This window comes from Lycorma delicatula, chromosome 12 (assembly GCF_047948215.1).
Source record: "Lycorma delicatula isolate Av1 chromosome 12, ASM4794821v1, whole genome shotgun sequence".
In the NCBI taxonomy this organism is placed as follows: domain Eukaryota; kingdom Metazoa; phylum Arthropoda; class Insecta; order Hemiptera; family Fulgoridae; genus Lycorma; species Lycorma delicatula.
Genome location: NC_134466.1, coordinates 57,975,997 through 57,996,418, shown reverse-complemented (window position 1 = coordinate 57,996,418; position 20,422 = coordinate 57,975,997). Strand labels below are relative to the sequence as shown.

General features: G+C 26.7%; 1 protein-coding gene across 1 annotated transcript in view; it reads right to left on the bottom strand.

Moving 5' to 3' along the window:
- Positions 1-18,129: 18,129 nt before the first annotated feature.
- The window catches only part of LOC142333274 (transmembrane and coiled-coil domain-containing protein 4-like), a 45,627-nt gene continuing 43,334 nt past the window's right edge, over positions 18,130-20,422 (bottom strand). The window contains exon 12 of the mRNA XM_075380285.1: positions 18,130-19,122. Coding sequence (XP_075236400.1) covers positions 19,084-19,122 — 39 coding nt within the window. The 3' untranslated portion in view covers positions 18,130-19,083. The remainder of the gene's footprint in view (positions 19,123-20,422) is intronic.

The following is a 20,422-nucleotide window of genomic DNA, read 5'->3' as shown; positions in this document are numbered from 1 at the left end:
TGAAAAGTAGTCTTATACAGTCTCAGGTTGACCATTTCTGAAATGTGTGGTTAATTGAAACCCAACCACTAAAGTACACCAGTATCCACAATCTAGTATTTAAATCCATATAAATCTCCCTTTACTAGGATTTGAACCTTAGAACTTTCCACTTCAAAATCAGCTGACAAGTTAACCCACTAGACCAGCCTGGTGGGCATTTGGAAAACACTGTTATTACCAAAAATGAAAAGAATTTGAAGGAGTTTTCATTGACAGACATATTACTTCAGTGACAAATCCTTGATATTTACAAAATTTAGCACCAAGTAACTTTTTTCTTTTCCTAAATTGAAATCTATTCTTAAAGGAATGCATATTGAGTCAGTTGAAGCAATAAAGAAAACAGCAGAATATTTTTAAAAAACTGCTGACTGAATTTGATCTGTTCCACACCTTTGACTGCAAAACAAGACTACAACAGTATGTAAATGTATATGGGATCAAGCAATTGAAAATACTGAAGCTGACAAGCAATTTTAATTATAATACATGTAAATATAAACAAGTTATTGTATTGGTTTATTTGATAAACATTTTTTATATGCTACTTTACTTATCAATAGTAATTCTAATTCTTTTTGCAAAAATATACACTTAACATTTACCAAGGATTTATTATAGAAAACAATAAAATAAATAAATTTTTTTTATTAATTTTAAATGTTTTTATTTTGTACAAATACATATTACACATTAGAACACATACATAAGTAGTATAGAGAATACATTTTATAATGTATTATATTTAGTAAACTTTATAATTTATACTTATATAAATTAATTACTTGTGAAACTAATTTATAGACTAAAATGATGAAGCCTTATAGAATAGTATGCAAAATATGATGTCATTTGAAAGATAATTAAAAATTGTACATAACAAGAAATAATATTTTTTTTAACCAATACATAAAATATTACATGATTTCATAATTTCAGTTTATTTTTATAAATTAATGCCACAAAATTCTGTACTATAATTACAAGTTAAAAAGATATATATATTTAGAATTATTTTCCAATGTATTAAATTAAAAACAAATACTGTGTTACAGAATGGAACAATTTGTATAAAAAACAAAAAAACAAAATCATAATAAATTAAAAATTTAATAATGATTAAAATAACAATAATGATAAAAAAACTAAAAAAACACCTTTTGGCTACTTTTTTAAAAAAAAAAAATAAAAAATAAATAAATAAATAAACATTCTAAAAATATGGCAGATTGAATTAATTATAAGTAATTTTTTCTATTTTCCTTGCCAAATTTTGGTATTTTGGAACAAAGTTTTCTGGTTACTGTCTATTTTTCAAGTAATAGCTATTTTGATTACTTTTAATTGTAAAAACAGATAAACTGTTGTGCTAGTTTTGACAAACTGAATAAGAAAAATGTGTATAAATTATAACTATTATAAAAGGTGCAAAAGTTAGGGGTAAAAAAAAAAATTGGTTAGGATTAATTGCACAAATTTGTCCAGTTTTTAATGAAAATTTTTACAGACAAATTTTTAATCATCTGACAAATGACATCCAATCTAAATATTTTACATTGGAATATAAATAAGTACTGTAATCTAAAAAAAAAGAAAAAGAAAATGGAATAATAAATCAGTACAGCTTAAAAAAAAAACCAAAATTAATAACGATCAGATAGTCAATAAGAAAAAGGCACCTAATATATAAAAAGACCACTAGATTTAAAGCACAATTCATATTAAAAACATGTAAAATAGATCACAGTGTAATAGTCATGTAATATCTGCTAGTTGCTAATAGTTACTTTAAAATTAACAAAATAAAACTCTAGACCAGAGAAAGAATTCACATCACATCATTCAATCACACCTAAATTACATCAATACATTTATAGAATGAGTAAAATACTTATAAAAAAAATAAAATACAATTTATTTGGTGACAGGATTCTCTGAACCAGAAATGGTAATAGAGCAGCAAGAATATCACAACTTTAGAATTTTTATTTAAATTGACATATACTCAGTACCATTATTGGAACTGAGACAAAGACTTTTTATACCATAATTTAGTAAAATAATAAGGGGTGATGGACAAAGATAAAGCGTATACAGATACTCCAAAAATAATTTCTTGAAATGCCCTAATAATTTTCTGGGTACAGGGAGACTTTTTCTATGAATATAGCAATGTTTGTAACAATGATAAAGAAAATTTAATTATTTGTTCATCTTTTAGGCAGTTTCTATTAAGTAGATAGCAAACAGAAATATCTTTCATGTAATCTCAGAGTGTATATTGTTGAAGTTTTTTTTAGACTGCAATGTCAGTAGTTTTCTCAAGTTTGTTCATAATTTAGAATGCTAAAAAATTCAATATTATATATTTAGTATTTAAATGTCAGTAACATGGAAGTGTTTCTAACCAGATCAAATTTTTTTATTGCTGAAAATGTATAAAAAATCTGGGATTCATTATTGAAACTTCTTGTTTAAACCAAAAAGGAGAATTTTTTTTTAAACAGTGAGGAATATTTTACGTTCAAAAAGTGATAAACTATTAAAGTACATTCCTGTAACAAATAGATTGCAAAAACCAAACAAGGAAAAATGATCGCAATACTGGCAATAGTTAACTCATTTCATTTTTTTTTTGTCTTCAATCATTTGACTGGTTTGATGCAGCTCTCCAAGATTCCCTATCTAGTGCTAGTCGTTTCATTTCAGTATACCCCCTACATCTTACATCCCTAACAATTTTTTTTACATATTCCAAACGCTGTCTGCATACACAATTTTTTCCTTCTACCTGTCCCTCCAATATTAAAGCGACTATTCCAGGATGCCTTAATATGTGGCCTATAAGTCTGTCTCTTCTTTTAGCTATATTTTTCCAAATGCTTCTTTCTTCATCTATTTGCTGCAACACCTCTTCATTTGTCACTTTATCCACCCGTCTGATTTTTAACATTCTTCTATAGCACCACATTTCAAAAGCTTCTAATCTTTTCTTCTCAGATACTCCGATCGTCCAAGTTTCACTTCCATATAAAGCGACACTCCAAACATATACTTTCAAAAATCTTTTCCTGACATTTAAATTAATTTTTGATGTAAACAAATTATATTTCTGACTGAAGGCTCGTTTCACCTGTGCTATTCGGCATTTTATATCGCTCCTGTTTCGTCCATCTTTAGTAATTCTACTTCCCAAATAACAAAATTCTTCTACCTCCATAATCTTTTCTCCTCCTATTTTTACATTCAGTGGTCCATCTTTGTTATTTCTACTAAATTTCATTACTTTCCTTTTGTTCTTGTTTATTTTCAAGCGGTAGTTCTTGCGTAGGACTTTTCATTAGAAAAGTCCTACATTTCATTAGAAACATATAAAAACAAAAAATTTATTTTAATGTTAAAAGTATAGTAGTATAGTTACATCACAGTAAATAGGTAAAAAAAAATTGGGGCATTTAAAGTTCAACAACTCATACATATGCTTTTTGATATACTTATTCAGTCAACACTGCGTGTGTTTTGTAGAATTATATTTGCCCTATTTTTCTCAGGCAGTAACATCAAAGATTAATAATATTAAAGAAGCTGACAAATAGTACTATTAGATGTAACACAACGGTTAACAACCTCCATCCATACAACACACTCAATAATTCAATTGTACAATTATTTTTTGGGATTATATAATCTCTTTCAGTTTCCTTTGTGTTCTCCTCAATCTCTAGACCTTATTACTTCTGACTTATCTGATGTTTATTCAAATAATCCTCACCCACTTTCAACCCAGATGGAGTGAAAAAAATTAAAACTGTAATTCTACCATAAATGTTCATTTGCATTTTTATCGGAAGCAGAACTAAACAATGATTTCAACTAGAGGATAAATAATATTTTTGAACTGATTAAGACTATTATATATCATATGGAAAAAGGTGGAAAAAGGAGATATCATATGAGATATTTAAAGATTTATATATATATATATAATAAAGATACATAGATAAATGTATAGTATATGTATAATAAATGGAAACTTATCGCTTGGATATTTTTTAAGTAATAATATAATATTGTAAAATGGTTGTTTTTATCTGAAAAATTATAATATGAAATATTTGTGATCTGAATATTTTATTTGTATAAAATATTTATTTCTAAATAAATATATTATAGAAATATAATATATTTATATTTCTAAATAAATATATTATAAATAAATATAAATATATTATAGAAATAAATATATTTATATTTAAATAAATATATTATAAAAATAAATATAAATATAGATAGAAATAAATAAATAAATTATAAATTAATATAAATATATATATTTAAATATATTAAATAAATATATTATAGAAATATAATATATTTATTTCTATATTTGCGTAGTGACTTATTTGGTATCCGAATACAAATATATATATATATATATATATATATATATATATATTACATACATTTTTTCAATAATAAAACAATGCACATTTTTTTAAACAAAAATACAAGACTCTATTACTTTTCTAAATTAAGCAATTTATAGAATAGGTAAATTTTAAAACTTAACAGAAAAGAAATAAAACAAAAATTCTATTCAAGAGCAAAATTTATATTGTAATATTTAAAAAGATTTTTATTTTATTTTAAAAAAGTTATGTTAACAGAATAAAGTTTTTATCACAAAATACTGCTTTTGATCAACAATAAGAATAATAATTTAACATAAAGCACTCACTCATACAATATTGATTTGAACTTATATAAAAAACAAAACAAAATTTTTATAAATTATAAAACAAGAATCACAAACAAATCTAGAACTATTTTATGGTATAAAAACTACAAACAAGTTAATAATAATCATATAGAAATTAGTTCATGCATAAACTGTAATGATAATTAATAAACATAAAAATAGAAAGAAGATATAACATCTATTGACTTTTTTTATCAATTTACTTATTAATGTGTGAATGTATATGTATGAGTGTCTCTCATAATGAACACAGATTGCCCATATACAGAATTACAAAATTCACTGAAAATGTAAAAAATGAAAATGACAGAGAATGAGGACAATGAATCTAACAAATTTTTCCTCTTTTTAATCAAGTAATGTTTACAGTTACATTCATTTCTATGGTTCACATACCACATTCTAATTTGTCTATAAATTAATAATAATTTTAAATTTTATACCTTTTTGTAATTTATACAATACGTCAAATCATATCTTATCTTATTATCCAGGTATTTATACCAAAGTTAATAAATTACATTAATATTTCAAATACAAAAATGGTAATCATTAACTGAAGTAGTTTGATTTAGTTATATCTACAGAGATCAATGTCTAAACACAAAACATCTACAAAATACGAAAAGAATAGAAAACTAACACATACTAAAAAATAAGTTTTATGCACAATGATGTACAGAGTACCTTTGGATGTTATATCTTCAATAAATGAATAAAATGTATAATTAAAAAAGGTAACAAAATTTTTTCTTTCAAAAATACAATATAATAATAATAATGTAACAGAAAGCAGAAAATTCAATTTAGTTTTGGTGAGAAGTACAATTTATACAATCTATAAATGTAAACTTTTACAAGTTTGTATTAATATCTTTTACAACAAAGTATAAAGTGAAGCGAATTAAAATAGTTGGTCATCCAGTTTACATCTTGTTTATTCATCTAAAATATAAGAATGCTAAATAGCCAAATTAATAAAGCTTGTAAAATTTATTTATTTTAAACTTGACTGACTCTAACTCAAATAAAAAACCAATTACTTACCAATTAAAAAATGTTATTATTTCATTTACATTAACAAATTTCTTTTCTTTAGTGAAATTATTTTTTCAATGAGTTAAAACATTGATTCTCAAACATTTTAATCCACCGCCGATTAATTTTTGAATCAAAAATTGAATTTTTGATTCATCAAAAAAATTCATCAAAGATGAATTTTTGAGAATCAAAAATTTTCTATTGCCCCAAAAATGTTTAAATTTACCATCTGTTAAAAATATTAATTGCAATTTAAGGATGTGCTCTTAAAAACAGCAAATGCAATTATTGTTTTTAAACGTGGCATATTCCATTTCTGAGTTGAAACTTACATTTTAAATGAGAGCAATTAAAACACATATTTAATCATATTTGGAAGTATCTTATTAAGATTGCTTTAAAAAAAAATTGCAATTGTATCTATACAGTTAGATAAAAACAATAGTGACAGTATATTCAATATAACAATACAATAATTAAGACAAAGCTTTCAATTGGAAAATTACAGTTACTCATATATTAATGTGAAGTATGAATCTGATGTACTTTTACGAGTTTGTTAATTTTAGGATCGAATTTACTTAAAAATAAGAAAATATCATTTTTGCTCTTTTTTTAAACAGCCATCGTCTTCCTAGACCGCCTAACGACCCTAATTTTCTGTGAGCCTTCTACTGCCCACCCCCCTGAAGACCTCCAGCACCCACAAGGGGGCGTTATCGCTCACTTTGAGAACAAATGCATTAAAAAATTGGGATCTTCACAAAATCAAAATCTTCATATGTACTGTCAGAACTAAATAAAGTTGAAATTACAATTAATAATATCATGACAATAACAAATTACTAAAACTGGAACAAAATATAAAACAAACAAAAATTAGTCACAGGAAGGAGTTTGTGCTAGGAATAGATTACATGCTGCAAACCACTTGTGTTGAAACTTCGATTAAAATTATTTAATGATGTATGTAAATTAGGAAATTAAAAAAATTGTTGCTATTTTCACATCATGCAAATAGTATGTGTGTAAATAAATAATTATTAATTTGATTCTCTGAATAAAAAGAAAAAAAAAATGTTACAGCTATCTGCAATGTGGCCAACTGTATAGAAAAAATAAATTATTAAAGTTGTAAATCACCTTTTTGTCCTACATTGTGAATGTACTGTAAAATTTTGCTTTTACTTTCCTGTATTATATAATTAGCTACATTAAAGGCTAAGTAAAGTAACTGATTTCAAAAAATAACTCTTATTAAAATTGTGCCTCACGGGGAAATTTTTTCACCAAAAAAGATCTTAACTTTTTAGTTAAAATTGTAAAAAAAAACTTGGTAAGAAGATGCCATCCTCAGGGGGGGGATTTATTATATTAATTTTTTGCAAAAATTGGAAAAAGGAGCGGGAATGATATGGCCAAAATAATATCTAAAACTTTACTAGAGCATTTTTTAAAACAATTTTTCTTACAAAATTGAAGCCCTTTTTATTAGGATAACAATTTCCCAATTTTTTTTAAATATTCACCCCACCCCTAAAAAATTACTTAAATCTTTTTCTTTTTTAGCTATTTCTTGGTTCAAAAAAAGGAGTTAATGGGAGATTTGTACATGAATAATTTTATATATATTAACAATTAAATGATTAATCATTTTTCCCCATTCCATTCCTACAGTCTGTAGCAAAGAAAAATCGTTTTTTGAACTTTTTAAAACTTTAAAAGTTCAATGTTTAATGCTCATTTTGTTTAAAATGTGATAGGAAAGCACTGATATTTCATTATCCTCAAATAACTAATATACTTAAAAAAAAATTTCATTCCTTTTCTAAAAAATCACACCTGAATTTATTTAAAATTACAGCTGCACCTTTTAATTTTTTCAATATTTTTGAACAACTTATTTTAAGGGGTATGGTTCAACAAAGTGATAAAAAGCTGCATTTTTTATATTTTATTTATTATTCAGAGTTTTTCCTTTAATTTGGTATATATGTTCGGTATGTTGATTGGAAATATCTTTTTTAGATTTTCAATAAATTACTGCAAGATTTTGGAGAACGACTTTTTTGCTTCTAATGTTTTTGATTTTAGCTGTTGCAATTGTTCTGCTTTTGAATTATCAAACTGTTTTTCTGCATTATTACACACAGATATAGCGATAAAAATGATATTATTATCAACATTTTTGACAATAACAATTATAGTATAGTAGTATACAAAAGTATTTATGGTTTGATCCTCAATATAAAAAAAAAAAACTCTTGACATTTTGATTTTAATTTATTTAATACTAACTTTAAAGTATATAAGTCATTATAATTCTTTTGATTTGGGGACCCAAAACAGCAGAGAAAGTTAAGCAATATTTTGCCAGCTTTTTTACAGAATCATTCAACATATATAAAATTTCAGAAATTTTCCATTATCACATCTACAAAAAAAAAAGAAAACATCTTCAAAAATTTATTTTCTGTAAACAAATCAACCAAGAAAAAATTTAAAAAATCTATTTATTCTTAAATTTTTTTTTAATCTTTTTCTTTTTTTCATATATGGGGTATATTTGGAAAGTAACTGATTCGTTATAAATGTTCTAAATTAAAAAAATATAATTTTTTTTAAATTGTTTGAAATAATTTCATAAGTTAGTTTTGATTTTTTTTTAATGAGTGAATTTAATGGTAATGTTTTTTAAATCCACATTATAGATTTACAGCTTGAAAATTAATAATAAGATCATATCATAAGGTTTCATTTTTAACTCAAATTTAAAAAAAAAAAAAAAATCTTATTAAATGATATGTTTGCTTTTACTAATTTTTTTTAATAAAATACACGTCATTTTTGACTTATGTAAATTGGAGACCAACTTTAGTTATTATTTCAGTATCTTTAAAAACATTATTAATTTTTTTTGTATATCTGAAAAATTTGGGCACATTGTATATTTACAAAAATCCAGTACGATTTGATAATCAACATTTATTTTAACAGATAAATCTTAACCGATTAAATAACATAAGCATATCAACAATATGTTTGTAATTAATCGTCAACCTTATTAACAGCTCTGCAAAACACATTTTTCTATACATATGGTATCTAAGTCTAACAAACTCACAAATTTATATTTAGTTATATAAAATATAATTGCACATTCAGTTTTAAACGTAATTAAACATTCTTACACATATGTGTATACATATACAGACACACAACATTGATATAAATTAAAATATTAAAACCATCAGAAACTACATAAAAAGAAGCAATAAGTTACTAAAACGTACATACTAATAATAAACATATAATAATACTAATACTAATAATAAACATAAATATAAAAATTAAAAATATTAAACAAACAGATATTCAATAATTTCTATAGAAATTAGTGAACAACAGCAAACAGGCCTAATAAATCAATAAAAAACACTATAAAAAAACTTTTAGATAAATTAACTTGGAATTTTCAATACAGTTAAATTAACTTATATTTTCAATATGAATTTTTATTTATACATTAATATACATATTTTTTAATCATACATAAATTTAATGCAAATATTAGTTAAAAAAAAAAAAATCAATTTATAATCAAGGGTATACAATTTAGAAATCATGTTTAGAATTTTCATACCAATTTTTGTACTTGCAGGTTATCTTTTTCTTTTCATATACGAGAGCTACTCAGAAAGTAACTTCTAATTCGTTATTTAAAATAAAAAAAAAAACCAATTGATAAAAAACAATTTATTATATACATCTTATAGCTAGTTACTTTTCCTATGTAATTGCTGTCCAAATTAAGGCACTTGTCATATTCTAAACAAATTTTTGAATACCCTCATCATAAAACTTGTAACCATTCTAAATTTTGTTGGTTACGAATGATATATATGTTATGTCATAAAGAAAAAAGTTTCAATATTTTAAAAAGTAGTTAATATTCATTTGGCTTAGCTGATATTAAAAACAGAAAATAGGCAATAGTATTATATTATTTTAATAGTTAAATAAACGTAATTAGTTTGATAAGAAATTGTATTACATAACTTTGTTTTTTGATGTATGACATGTTCTGGATAGCCAGACAGACGGTGATGTCATCGTGGACTGGTGAGTGCGTATACTTTCTCAGAAAAAAGTGTGTACGTGCATAAAATACGAACGAGCGTCTGGCGGGGGAAGCCAGACTGACATTCTTTGTTTCAGGGCTAGTGTGAATTTAGCAGTCATGGAGTGGAGACGTGATTTGAATTGGCTCACACGGAAGTGGTGATGTGTTGTTCTTTGTTCGATGAGACAGGATAGTGAGACTGAGTAAACAGGTGTATTCGATGCGAGGTCATCATTATTTTTATATGTGCAGGAAAGTATCCTTATGTATATGAAGAGAAAAATTAATGATATGATTTGAAATATATGATTCCATATAATTCTGATATAAATAATATGTTTAACTAATGTTAAAAAAAATTATTTTCTTGTATTGTTAATTACTTTATTTTATATTTTTTTTAAATATGACAGACGAGAAGTGTGAAAATGTGTTTTCTATGATTCCATATATATGATTCAAAATAATTTTGATATGCTTAATATGTTCAATTTATGTTAAAAAATTATTTTTCGTATTGTTAATGTTAATAATTTTTTTAATTTTAATAATATACATGTGATCAGACTACATAGCCCTAGTACATTTTTTTGTTGTTCCCCTCTTAATCTGAATTGTTTTGTGATTGAGCTTTTATTTTATATTGATTCTACAATGAGCTTTTCAAATTAAATTTTCTTTTTTTTTTAATTTGGAAGTAAGCTCACAAACTCTGCCACCTGTGAATTAAACCAGGTAGTAAAAACTAATTAGTAGTTATTTTCAAATAGCCCTGAACTGAAATAATGTTGAAACCTACTGCGAGACATTGAAGAAATTGAGAAGGGCCATACAAAACAAAGTTTTTCTTCATGATAACGCTTGTCCACATACACTCAACATCAAATCGACAGTTTCAAACACGAGTTGCTCCATACAGCCCTGATTTGGCTCCCAGTAATTACCTCACCTTTTCCCAAAAATGAAGAAACGGTTAGCAACACAGCATTTTAAGAATAAAAGGAGTTGAAAAACAGTGTTACTACCTGGCTTAATTCACAAGTAGCAGAGTTTATGTGGTTATTCAAAAACTTGTTTATAGATTTGATAAATGCCTTAATTTGACGGAAATTATGTAGAAAAGTAACTAAAAGATATGGCTATAAGATGTAAATAATAAATTGCTTTTTTATAAATTGGTGTTTTTTAATAACAAATCAGAAGTTAGTTTCCAAATAGCCCTCATATTTACGTATGATTCACTTAGATGTACATTATCTTTTGGAAAAACTATACAATTAACTAAAATATTTATCACCACGAGTTTAGATTTTAATTCATTTTTTTAAATGTCCATTTTGTTTAATTATTTTTGTTTTTTAAATGCACTATAATTATATAAAAAGTAGTTTAGTAAAAAAATTATATATTATTTTTGTTCCTATATCATATAAGATATAGGAACTAAACACAAACAATGTGGTAAGCATAATTGTGGAATGTTATTGTTATATTTTAATAATATTAATTTTATAATAATGACAATATATTATAGAAAATATATTTATGTATTAATAATATATATTGTACTGCAAGCTACAGATCACCAGATCTGCAGTTTTTTTATATATAATAGATACTACTGACAACCATGAAAGATTTCTTGATTTTACCGTGTAAGATCAACATGTATCAACACAAATCGTAAAGTATTAACACAAACTTATTCCCACTTTTTTCCCTTACAAGATGAAACTCTACTGAGCAGGGGCTTGCAAATCCTACAGCAAGTTGATCATTCATTTCCTCTCCACTTTCCTATCTTGATTATCTTCTACTCTATATAGGTAACACGGGAATTTGTGTCAGCTATCATATCATAATGATACTAAAGACATAATAGAAAGAAAAATTCATAATTTAGTTTTTATTTAATAAAACAGTATTAAACAAAGCAGGTAACATTATATTTTTACAAATGATAATAAACAGCAATCTTAGTTGGGAAAAAACCTCATGTAAAGATGAAATTATAAAAAAGAAAGATAAAATATTTTTGACGTACTTTCCTGGACAGACTTACTCTGCTGAGAAACTTATTAAGGATAACACAAGCATTTGTATTCCACTGTCATAAAAATCAGCCGCCGGCACTGTTAGTTACTTTACAATGTTATCATCATTATCATAAAAAACTGGGGGATTTTTTAAGTTGAAAGAGGCAAACTGTACAAAGTTAAGACCAAAAATGGTGAATTAATCCTATGAATCTTTATGTTGACACAAAATATGAAGGCATTATTCACCAATCATAATGGTTGTCCACTTTCAGCTTAATCAAAGTTCTCTCATTCTTCATTAAACAGTCCTAACAGACCCATTTCCTAATCATACAGACACCATCACAAGTTCATATGCATATTAAAAATCTATGGATGAATTTTACTACAATACTTATTTTTAAAATGCAAAAAAAAAAACAAATTCAGACCTGATCTCACAATATGATTGATATAAACATATTTAACAATGAATAAAGAAAGACATACCACTCAAATGAAACTTGTTTCTTAAATAATTCTCATATTAACCCATTTTTCATTCATACACATATATTTGATAAAGTTTAATTAATTAAATATGCACAAATATGGTAATACAAATATAAAAATACAACAATATTATATAATAATGACAATAATGTTAATAATAATAAAAAATCAATCTCTGATAAACCATACAAATTATCAAAATTAAAATATTCCAACAATAAATTAACTGTGTTTTTAAAATAATTTTAAAATGCAGTAACATGTATTTTACAGTTTTATAAAATGAAATTCGTTGTCTGTATTGTTATTTTTTATTTTTCTAATGCGTCTGCATAGTTTGTTCAAAACTATCTTACTGAAAAGACTCTGAACTACGTATTCAGAAGGAAGCTACTAAGATTTAATGTGATGTGTGATGTTCCCCAGGGGTCTGTGCTGGGCCCTCTTCTATGGAACTTAGTGTATGACGGGGTGCTCAGCACGGGTTTCTCTCTGGGAGTCACAGTGATGGCTTTTGTGAATGACCTTACCCTGCTGATTATAGCTAAGACTGAAGACAAGATAACTTGGACAGCTTGTGAGGCAATAGGACGTGTGAAGACACATCCTAGAGGTACGGGACTGTCACAAGAGAAGACAACAGAGGCGGTGGCACTAACGAGAAGGAGGAGGCTTTCTCCGATCAACAATTACGTTGGGAGCCACCTGGTGGATCTTCAGCCTGTGGTCAAGTATTTGGGTGTAAGGGTGGATGGTCGTTGGTCACTTACCAGGCATGTACAGGAGGTGTGCTGAAAAACCGAGAAGACAGTGACTAGGCTCAGTAGACTATTAGGCAGGGCGGCTGGACCTCATACTTCTAAGCAGCAGCTTCACACCCATGTAATGGCCTCCATGTTGCTTTATGGAGTCCCAATTGGCAAAGGGCCATGGAGATTAGGTTGAGTGTAACCTCCACTTACTTGAAGGGTGCAATGACGAATTGCTCTGCACGTGGCAGCAGCTTACAACTCCATCTCGACCAATGCTGTGTTGGTAATTGCTGGTGTGGTTCCTCTGCAGCAATTTGTGACCATAAAACAAGGGTGTATAATGGGGAGAGAAGAAGAGGCTCTAATGAAACAATGTTGGATGAATAGCAGATGAGTGCAACATGTTACCAAAAGGCTGGAGGCTGGTGGACTGGACAAGTTGGGCTGTGGTTTGGGAGGAGGTTTGCTGAGCTGAGCTGAGCTCACCCAATTTCTGACCAGTTACGGTACTTTCAGAACATACCTTTACAGAAGGAGAAGGGCCGATGATGAGGGTGCCCATAATGTGGCGAGGTGGATACCCCTGAGCATGTGGTATTTTACTGTGTAAAGTGGACTGATGATAGTAGGGCATGAGTTAGTGGTGGGGCCACTGAGTGTGGAAAATGTCATCAGTAATATGTTGCAGAGCAATTATCACTTCTCTACAAAAGAAGGACTGGGGAGTGAGGGCACAGGAGACAGCCCTTCATGGAGTCATTATTCATCTGCGCTTGCTCGGGTGAGCGGCAGCAAGGACTCTCATATCCCTGAGCTGAGAAGACCGAGACCCGGATCACTAGAAGCAGACTGATCAGGAAGATCAAGTAAGCTATAGTAAAGACTTGTGATCAGGTGAGGAAATGGATCGGAGAGCTAGGGGGTGATGGACAGCCCCCTGCAGAACTGTCGTGCATCCACGCTTGCATGGTTGGGTGATGGTAATGATGCATGGTGACTCTGGATCTCCTGAGCTCAAAGGCACTTTCCGGGGCTGTGCAATGCTTAATTGCAGATCCGAGCTAAGGAGGGAAGTTGGTGAAATAGAAGGTTAATAACACCTTGTGGAACCTGTTAGCGAATCTGTCACTTCACCTGTACATGGGGTTCCTCCAACTCACTGGAGGAAAAAAAACCACCAAAGTATACAGGTATCTACTGTCTACTATCCAAAACTCATACAAAAGCAACTAACCTTTCTTTACTAGAACTTAAACCTCAGAATCATCGACTTAAAAAATCAGCTGTTAAATAACAGATTTATGAATTAACCACTAGAACAGCCCAGTGGGATATAAAATGAAATAGAAAAAAATAGTTTTTATTTTAAAAAATTTTTATAATTTATTTTATAAATAATAGTGAACATTTTTTTTCTAATGAAACAGTAGGTCTAACAAATACAAATAAAATAATTTTTGTACAGTTTTTGAAAAGATTCAATTAGGCCGAAAAAAAGTCTGTCAGTTTTTCTTATAATTGACTCTAAAGTTGGTGAAATAACAGTGTTTATAGATTCGAATTCACTATGAATTTTTAAACATGAATGACTTTTTTTTTATAACACATTACTCATAGTTAAATAAACAAAATACTATAATCTGAACAGCAAATTTTTTTTAGGTATATTAAGTAGAGTATATTTAAACTGTTAAAATTAAAAAAAAAATAGTATAACAATTATTCTATCAGGAAAGTCAAATAGAATAAAAAATGGGTTGTAAAGAGACCCACAAATAAAACAAAATAGAAAATGAGTGTAGAAAGCCCATTATTCACAATTCAAGTAACAGAAAAAGATTAAGTATATATATTTCATAAAAATAAATTAAAAACTAACACCTGAATAACGGAAAATAATAAAAATAATTATTAAAAAATTATAATTATTATTAAACAATATTATTTTGCAAAGCTATTAGATAAAGCAAAAAAAGTCAATACATCTGCACCACAGTAAGAAACATTCAACAATGCTAATTAATCTGATTTCAGAACCTGTTTAACTGGAGAGTAAAAAACAAATTAACTTTTTGTTCCAGTCAGCTGTACTATGGATCAAATCTGCTGACAACGGTTGATGAAGAGCATATTTTGACATCTCATGTAACCAGATATAAAGAAGTGTACCGTAAAAAGCAATGAATCAAAGTGCATAATAAATAACATCTCTGGGAAGTTACAACCAGTTGGTTCAATAACTCCCACAGTGCATCTGGATTCCAATTTGACTAGGCCTAATTAAAGATTTGTATAATGTTAAAAAACTATTTATAATAGCCAAAAAAGAGCTCTCTAAAACAAAAAATATAAGACTTTCACATTACATGATTTCATAAATTCATTACACATACATACTACACAAAAAACTAAAAATCTTAAATTCATATTAAATGCCATCATAAATGCTATATATATATATATATTACTAATGTAATAGTTTTTATATCAAAATATATATTTAAACAAATAACTACATTAACCCAAACAACATTGAAACTATTATGTAGCAAATTTATTTATCAATAATCATTTTATTAAATATATTTTTTAAAAATGCAATCAAAACCTTTCATCAATTTAAAATAGCATTTATTAGGTTTATGTTGAAAGGGTTAAGGCACACATTTTTTTTTAATTTTTATTTACTACAAAATTTGAGGGCCAGTCATTTTTATAATTCTAAAACTGCCAACTATTTATTTTACTACATTTTAACAATTGTGGTAAAAAAACAATTTAAACCATGCAAGTTTAATAAACTAACATAGTATCTCACTACCATGTAACCTCGTTGTAAAGTCAAACATTTTGGCTCGAAATACAATGTACATATATATTAGGACCAGATATTCTTTTATTTGATCACAAAATGTTATACTTGTGTCAGGATGTACTTATTAATGCATCCAATAAATTATAAATTGTATTAAATACTGAATTTGTCTTTTATAAAATTAGTCAAACCTAAATGGTTTTGTAAAAATACAATTACATAATACTGGGGGGTTGGGACTTTTTATTAGTTCAATGAGACTGTACTACATGTATGGTACATGTGGGCAGTACATTCTCATTGGACTAATAAAAAGTATAATTCAACGTATTCCATGCATGGTACTCAAAGTGTTAACAAGATGAATAAGTATATCTTTAAAAGGATGAAAAATGTGAAGTATATTTAAAAATTATTTCCCTACATAACACAAATTACCTTAATTTATAAAAACATTTTTTTTTTTTTTTTATTAACCATATAACATTTTTAACAATTTTTCATTAACATAAAGTATCATCATTTTCAAAGCATTACATTAAAATTGATTTATAAACATTTCAGATTAAAAAAAAATATATATATATATATATATTCCTTACTATATTTATTAAAATCAAGGTTAAACCCACTCTGTATTTTTAGCCATGATATAATTTTAATAACTGAATGAAGCTAAATTAATATTTTTTATTTTAATACATGGTTGTGGCATCACTATAATTAACACAATTTCACAAGATAAGAATAGCATAACCACATCAAACAATTTTCTAGAGGTTTTTGTAAATGCACTTACAAGAATTAATCAATCTTTTTTCTTTAAAAAATTTTAATTATATTGTTCAATGAATTTATATTATTCTAAATAAGATATAATTTTAGCTACACAATGAACAATAAGCAGTATTGCTATCTAGAAAATGAAAACTCTTTATATGTTTTTTATTTAAAGATTATTACAATGTGTTTGGAATTTTATGTATGTGTGTGTGTTTGTGTGTGTGCATGTGTGCGCACTGCAGGTGGGGGTTAGTTTCATGTGGGTGTTGCTGGTCTTTGACATTGTGTGTCTAAAGAATCATCGTGTTGGTGTGGTGTGCTACCTGTGTCATATATTCAAATGTGCTTTCTGTTTAGTGTGTATTAATACGTGTTCAGTGTATATCAACTTTATTAGATTTTGTGTATTGTATACTAATAAACTTAAAATTGTGATTAATATATAAATCTTACGTATTTACAATTGGTGTTCCTAACCATTATTTATACAGTCCATTATCCAAAAAAAAACTTTCAAGCAATAATTCACAACACAATGCATCTAATATTAGTACACACACATATTGGTCAGCAAATATATATATATATATATATAAGCAAGTAAGATTTGAAACTTGGATATGTTTTTTCAAGCATTTAACCATTCTATAATAAATTTAAAAACAAATTCCTCTTTAAAAATTCATCAGGTAAAAAATTCTAATTAAAAACTTCTGTTACTTAAGTTTTCTTAAATTAATTATTCCTAAAGTAAACCTGTAACTGGATCAGTGTTAATTAAAAAGGCACAACATTTTTTTAAACTTATTTAGAAAATTAGAAAAAAAAAATATTTTCCATTCTATATTTATAAAATTTAAAACTATAATTATAAAAATAAATATAAATTTCATAATTCATTTGTTTTCTCTAGCAACTACAAACTAACGCCTAGTTACAATTACTTCATGAGAGTTGAATTTCATAATGCTTGGAAAAATATCAAGTCTGACCAATATTCACACATAGAACCTACTGAATGAAAGGCAGAGTTGTTACTGCTCTATCATATGTGCGTGCACTCAGATATTTTTTTCTCAATGAGAAAGTTATAGTAGATAAAAATTCAATAATCTAGACCTGATAGATTTCACTTGGTCCTAGTCAGTGAAATTCTAGTTTAATTAAATAAAAATTACCTTTAATTCCCAATTTTTTAAATGTTTATATTTAAAAAAAAAAAAATGATAAAAATGTATAAATATGAATATAATAAAACTACCATTATAATTAGGTTCCTTAAAACTAATTAAAGTATTATTATATGAAATGTGTATAAATATATGCAAATAGGATGATTTGTTTAACTTTAAAATACATCATGGTTTATTATAACATTAAATGAATACTTTGAAGAGTGACATAATTTCGAATATAAAACATTGGACCCTTAGTGTGAACACATACTTACATAATATCAACTTTTTAATGCACTTAGATTATTATAATGTGTAACCCAGGCTTCATGAAAAGATGGAAATTGCTAAGGGAAAATCCTTGGTTAGAAAATAACCACACTAAAACAAATTTTTCTGTTTGTCCCAGATAACTTTTTTGCAGATTATGGTATGAAAAACTTGAGGAAATTCTTCATGTTTGTCAAGGAAGAGAAAGCGATTTTGTTTTTCATGATTTCAATGATAAGATGGTGTAGGATATCATCCATAATGATGGCTCGATGTCCAGTTTGTTGATCATGAATGTCTTCTTCTTTACATTAAATTTTCAACACCAAGTCTACTACTGATTCATTAATAACAGCATTATAGATGTCAAATCTCTTCTAGTCACTTACTTTTTTGAATTAAGAAATTGATTAACAGATCTCACTTCACATGCTGCAAAATTTTGAAATTTTATTGTTCATTTTAAAAAGAATAATGACAATAAAGGCATTTAAAGCAATGAAACATAGACACAACATGCAAATGGATAATACGTTTCATACGATGCTAATATTAGAAAAATAAATATTTAATTTTTAGCTGAATAAATTTATCTGTTTGCATAAACTAATATTCATATTAATTTTACACACTATATATAATAAAGTAGCTACAAAAATAATAAAATTCAATATTGATCACAGTTAATAAAAATTAATATGAAAATATAATTAAAAAAGTAACATTACTCATATTGTACAATGTCTCCTTATTAATAATAAATAAAATATTTTCTGACTTAGTGTAAATAGATCAATGAGTTTCTGATCCTTGTGTACAACTTGCTGATCCCTAAAACATAAAAAACAACAATAATCAGTAATAGTTTTTTGTCTTTTTAATAATAATATAAATCTCAAAACTGATATTTTGAACTTGAATACTGTCAAAAAACAGTGTATTAAAAATTTAAGTAATAAAATATGTGTTAAAAAAGCAGTCATTAAAATACAATATGACTTCGCACTGCTTATGACTTTTCCACAAATACATCAAATAAATGAAAATCATACATAGCTTGAACTACTTCCTTAAAATTAGATATACTGCATGAGATTCATTTATAAATCAAAATAAAATAGAAAATGCTGTTACTGGTTCTTGGTAAAAAACCAAAACAAAATGTATCAGTTGATGCATTTTGGTTTAAATCTGGTTTAAACAGGTAGCGCAATGAATGTTCCTATTAAATGAACATTTTATTAGAAAAAGCCAATGTTTTACAGAAAAAATTAAGGAAAGATTTCATATCCACAGGGAGATAGATTGCAATAGAAAAAAAGATAATTTATGAAAAATACATAGAGATAAGATGGTGATTGGCTAGAAAAATACTATCTTAAAATCACAAAGCAATAGTTACTTCCCGTAAAAATTTTAATATGAATGCAGTCTTTATTTTAAAGTAAACCAGATTACAGCACAATCTTTAATAGCTTCAGCTTGAAAAAAATAATAAATTACGTCCACTGGTTTGCTCTAGAAATGTAAGAAATCTTGCAAATGTTCAGTACAAAAATAATGACAGCAAGTTTTCAAAGTTTACCTTTACTTTTCCGGCTTTAGCCATATATGTTGCTATAGCTGTAATGGGAAGTATATGGATTGGTAAAAAAAATCTAAAAAACATTGGTCATTTTTTAAGTTTTATGCCTTATAGAGAGACATTTAAAAATTTTCTTTAAAGAAACTGTAAATAATTTATGAACAATTTTTTTTTAACTCCAATTCTCCAAGTCCAAAAAATTTATTTTTGTCAGATGGATTTTTTGTCAGTTGGCCCATATTTGGTCTTATAACGCTGGACCCCATTGACTGATTTTCTTCAAACTTGGTAGACAGGAACTTCAGAGAAAGAATATATTCAATTTTTGCAATAATTGGAAAAAGAAGAACAAAGTGTTTTGGCTGAAATAAAATTTCAATCTTTACTGGGGCCTTTTTGAAAAAAAATTTCTTACAGGAGTTGAAATTTTTTTATGAATTTCATAAATTACCAAAAATTTCTATTTAATATTTTCACCCTCTCCCAAAAAAAAATGACTATATATTTTTTCTATTTTTTAGCTATATCTTGGTTCAAAAAGAGTTA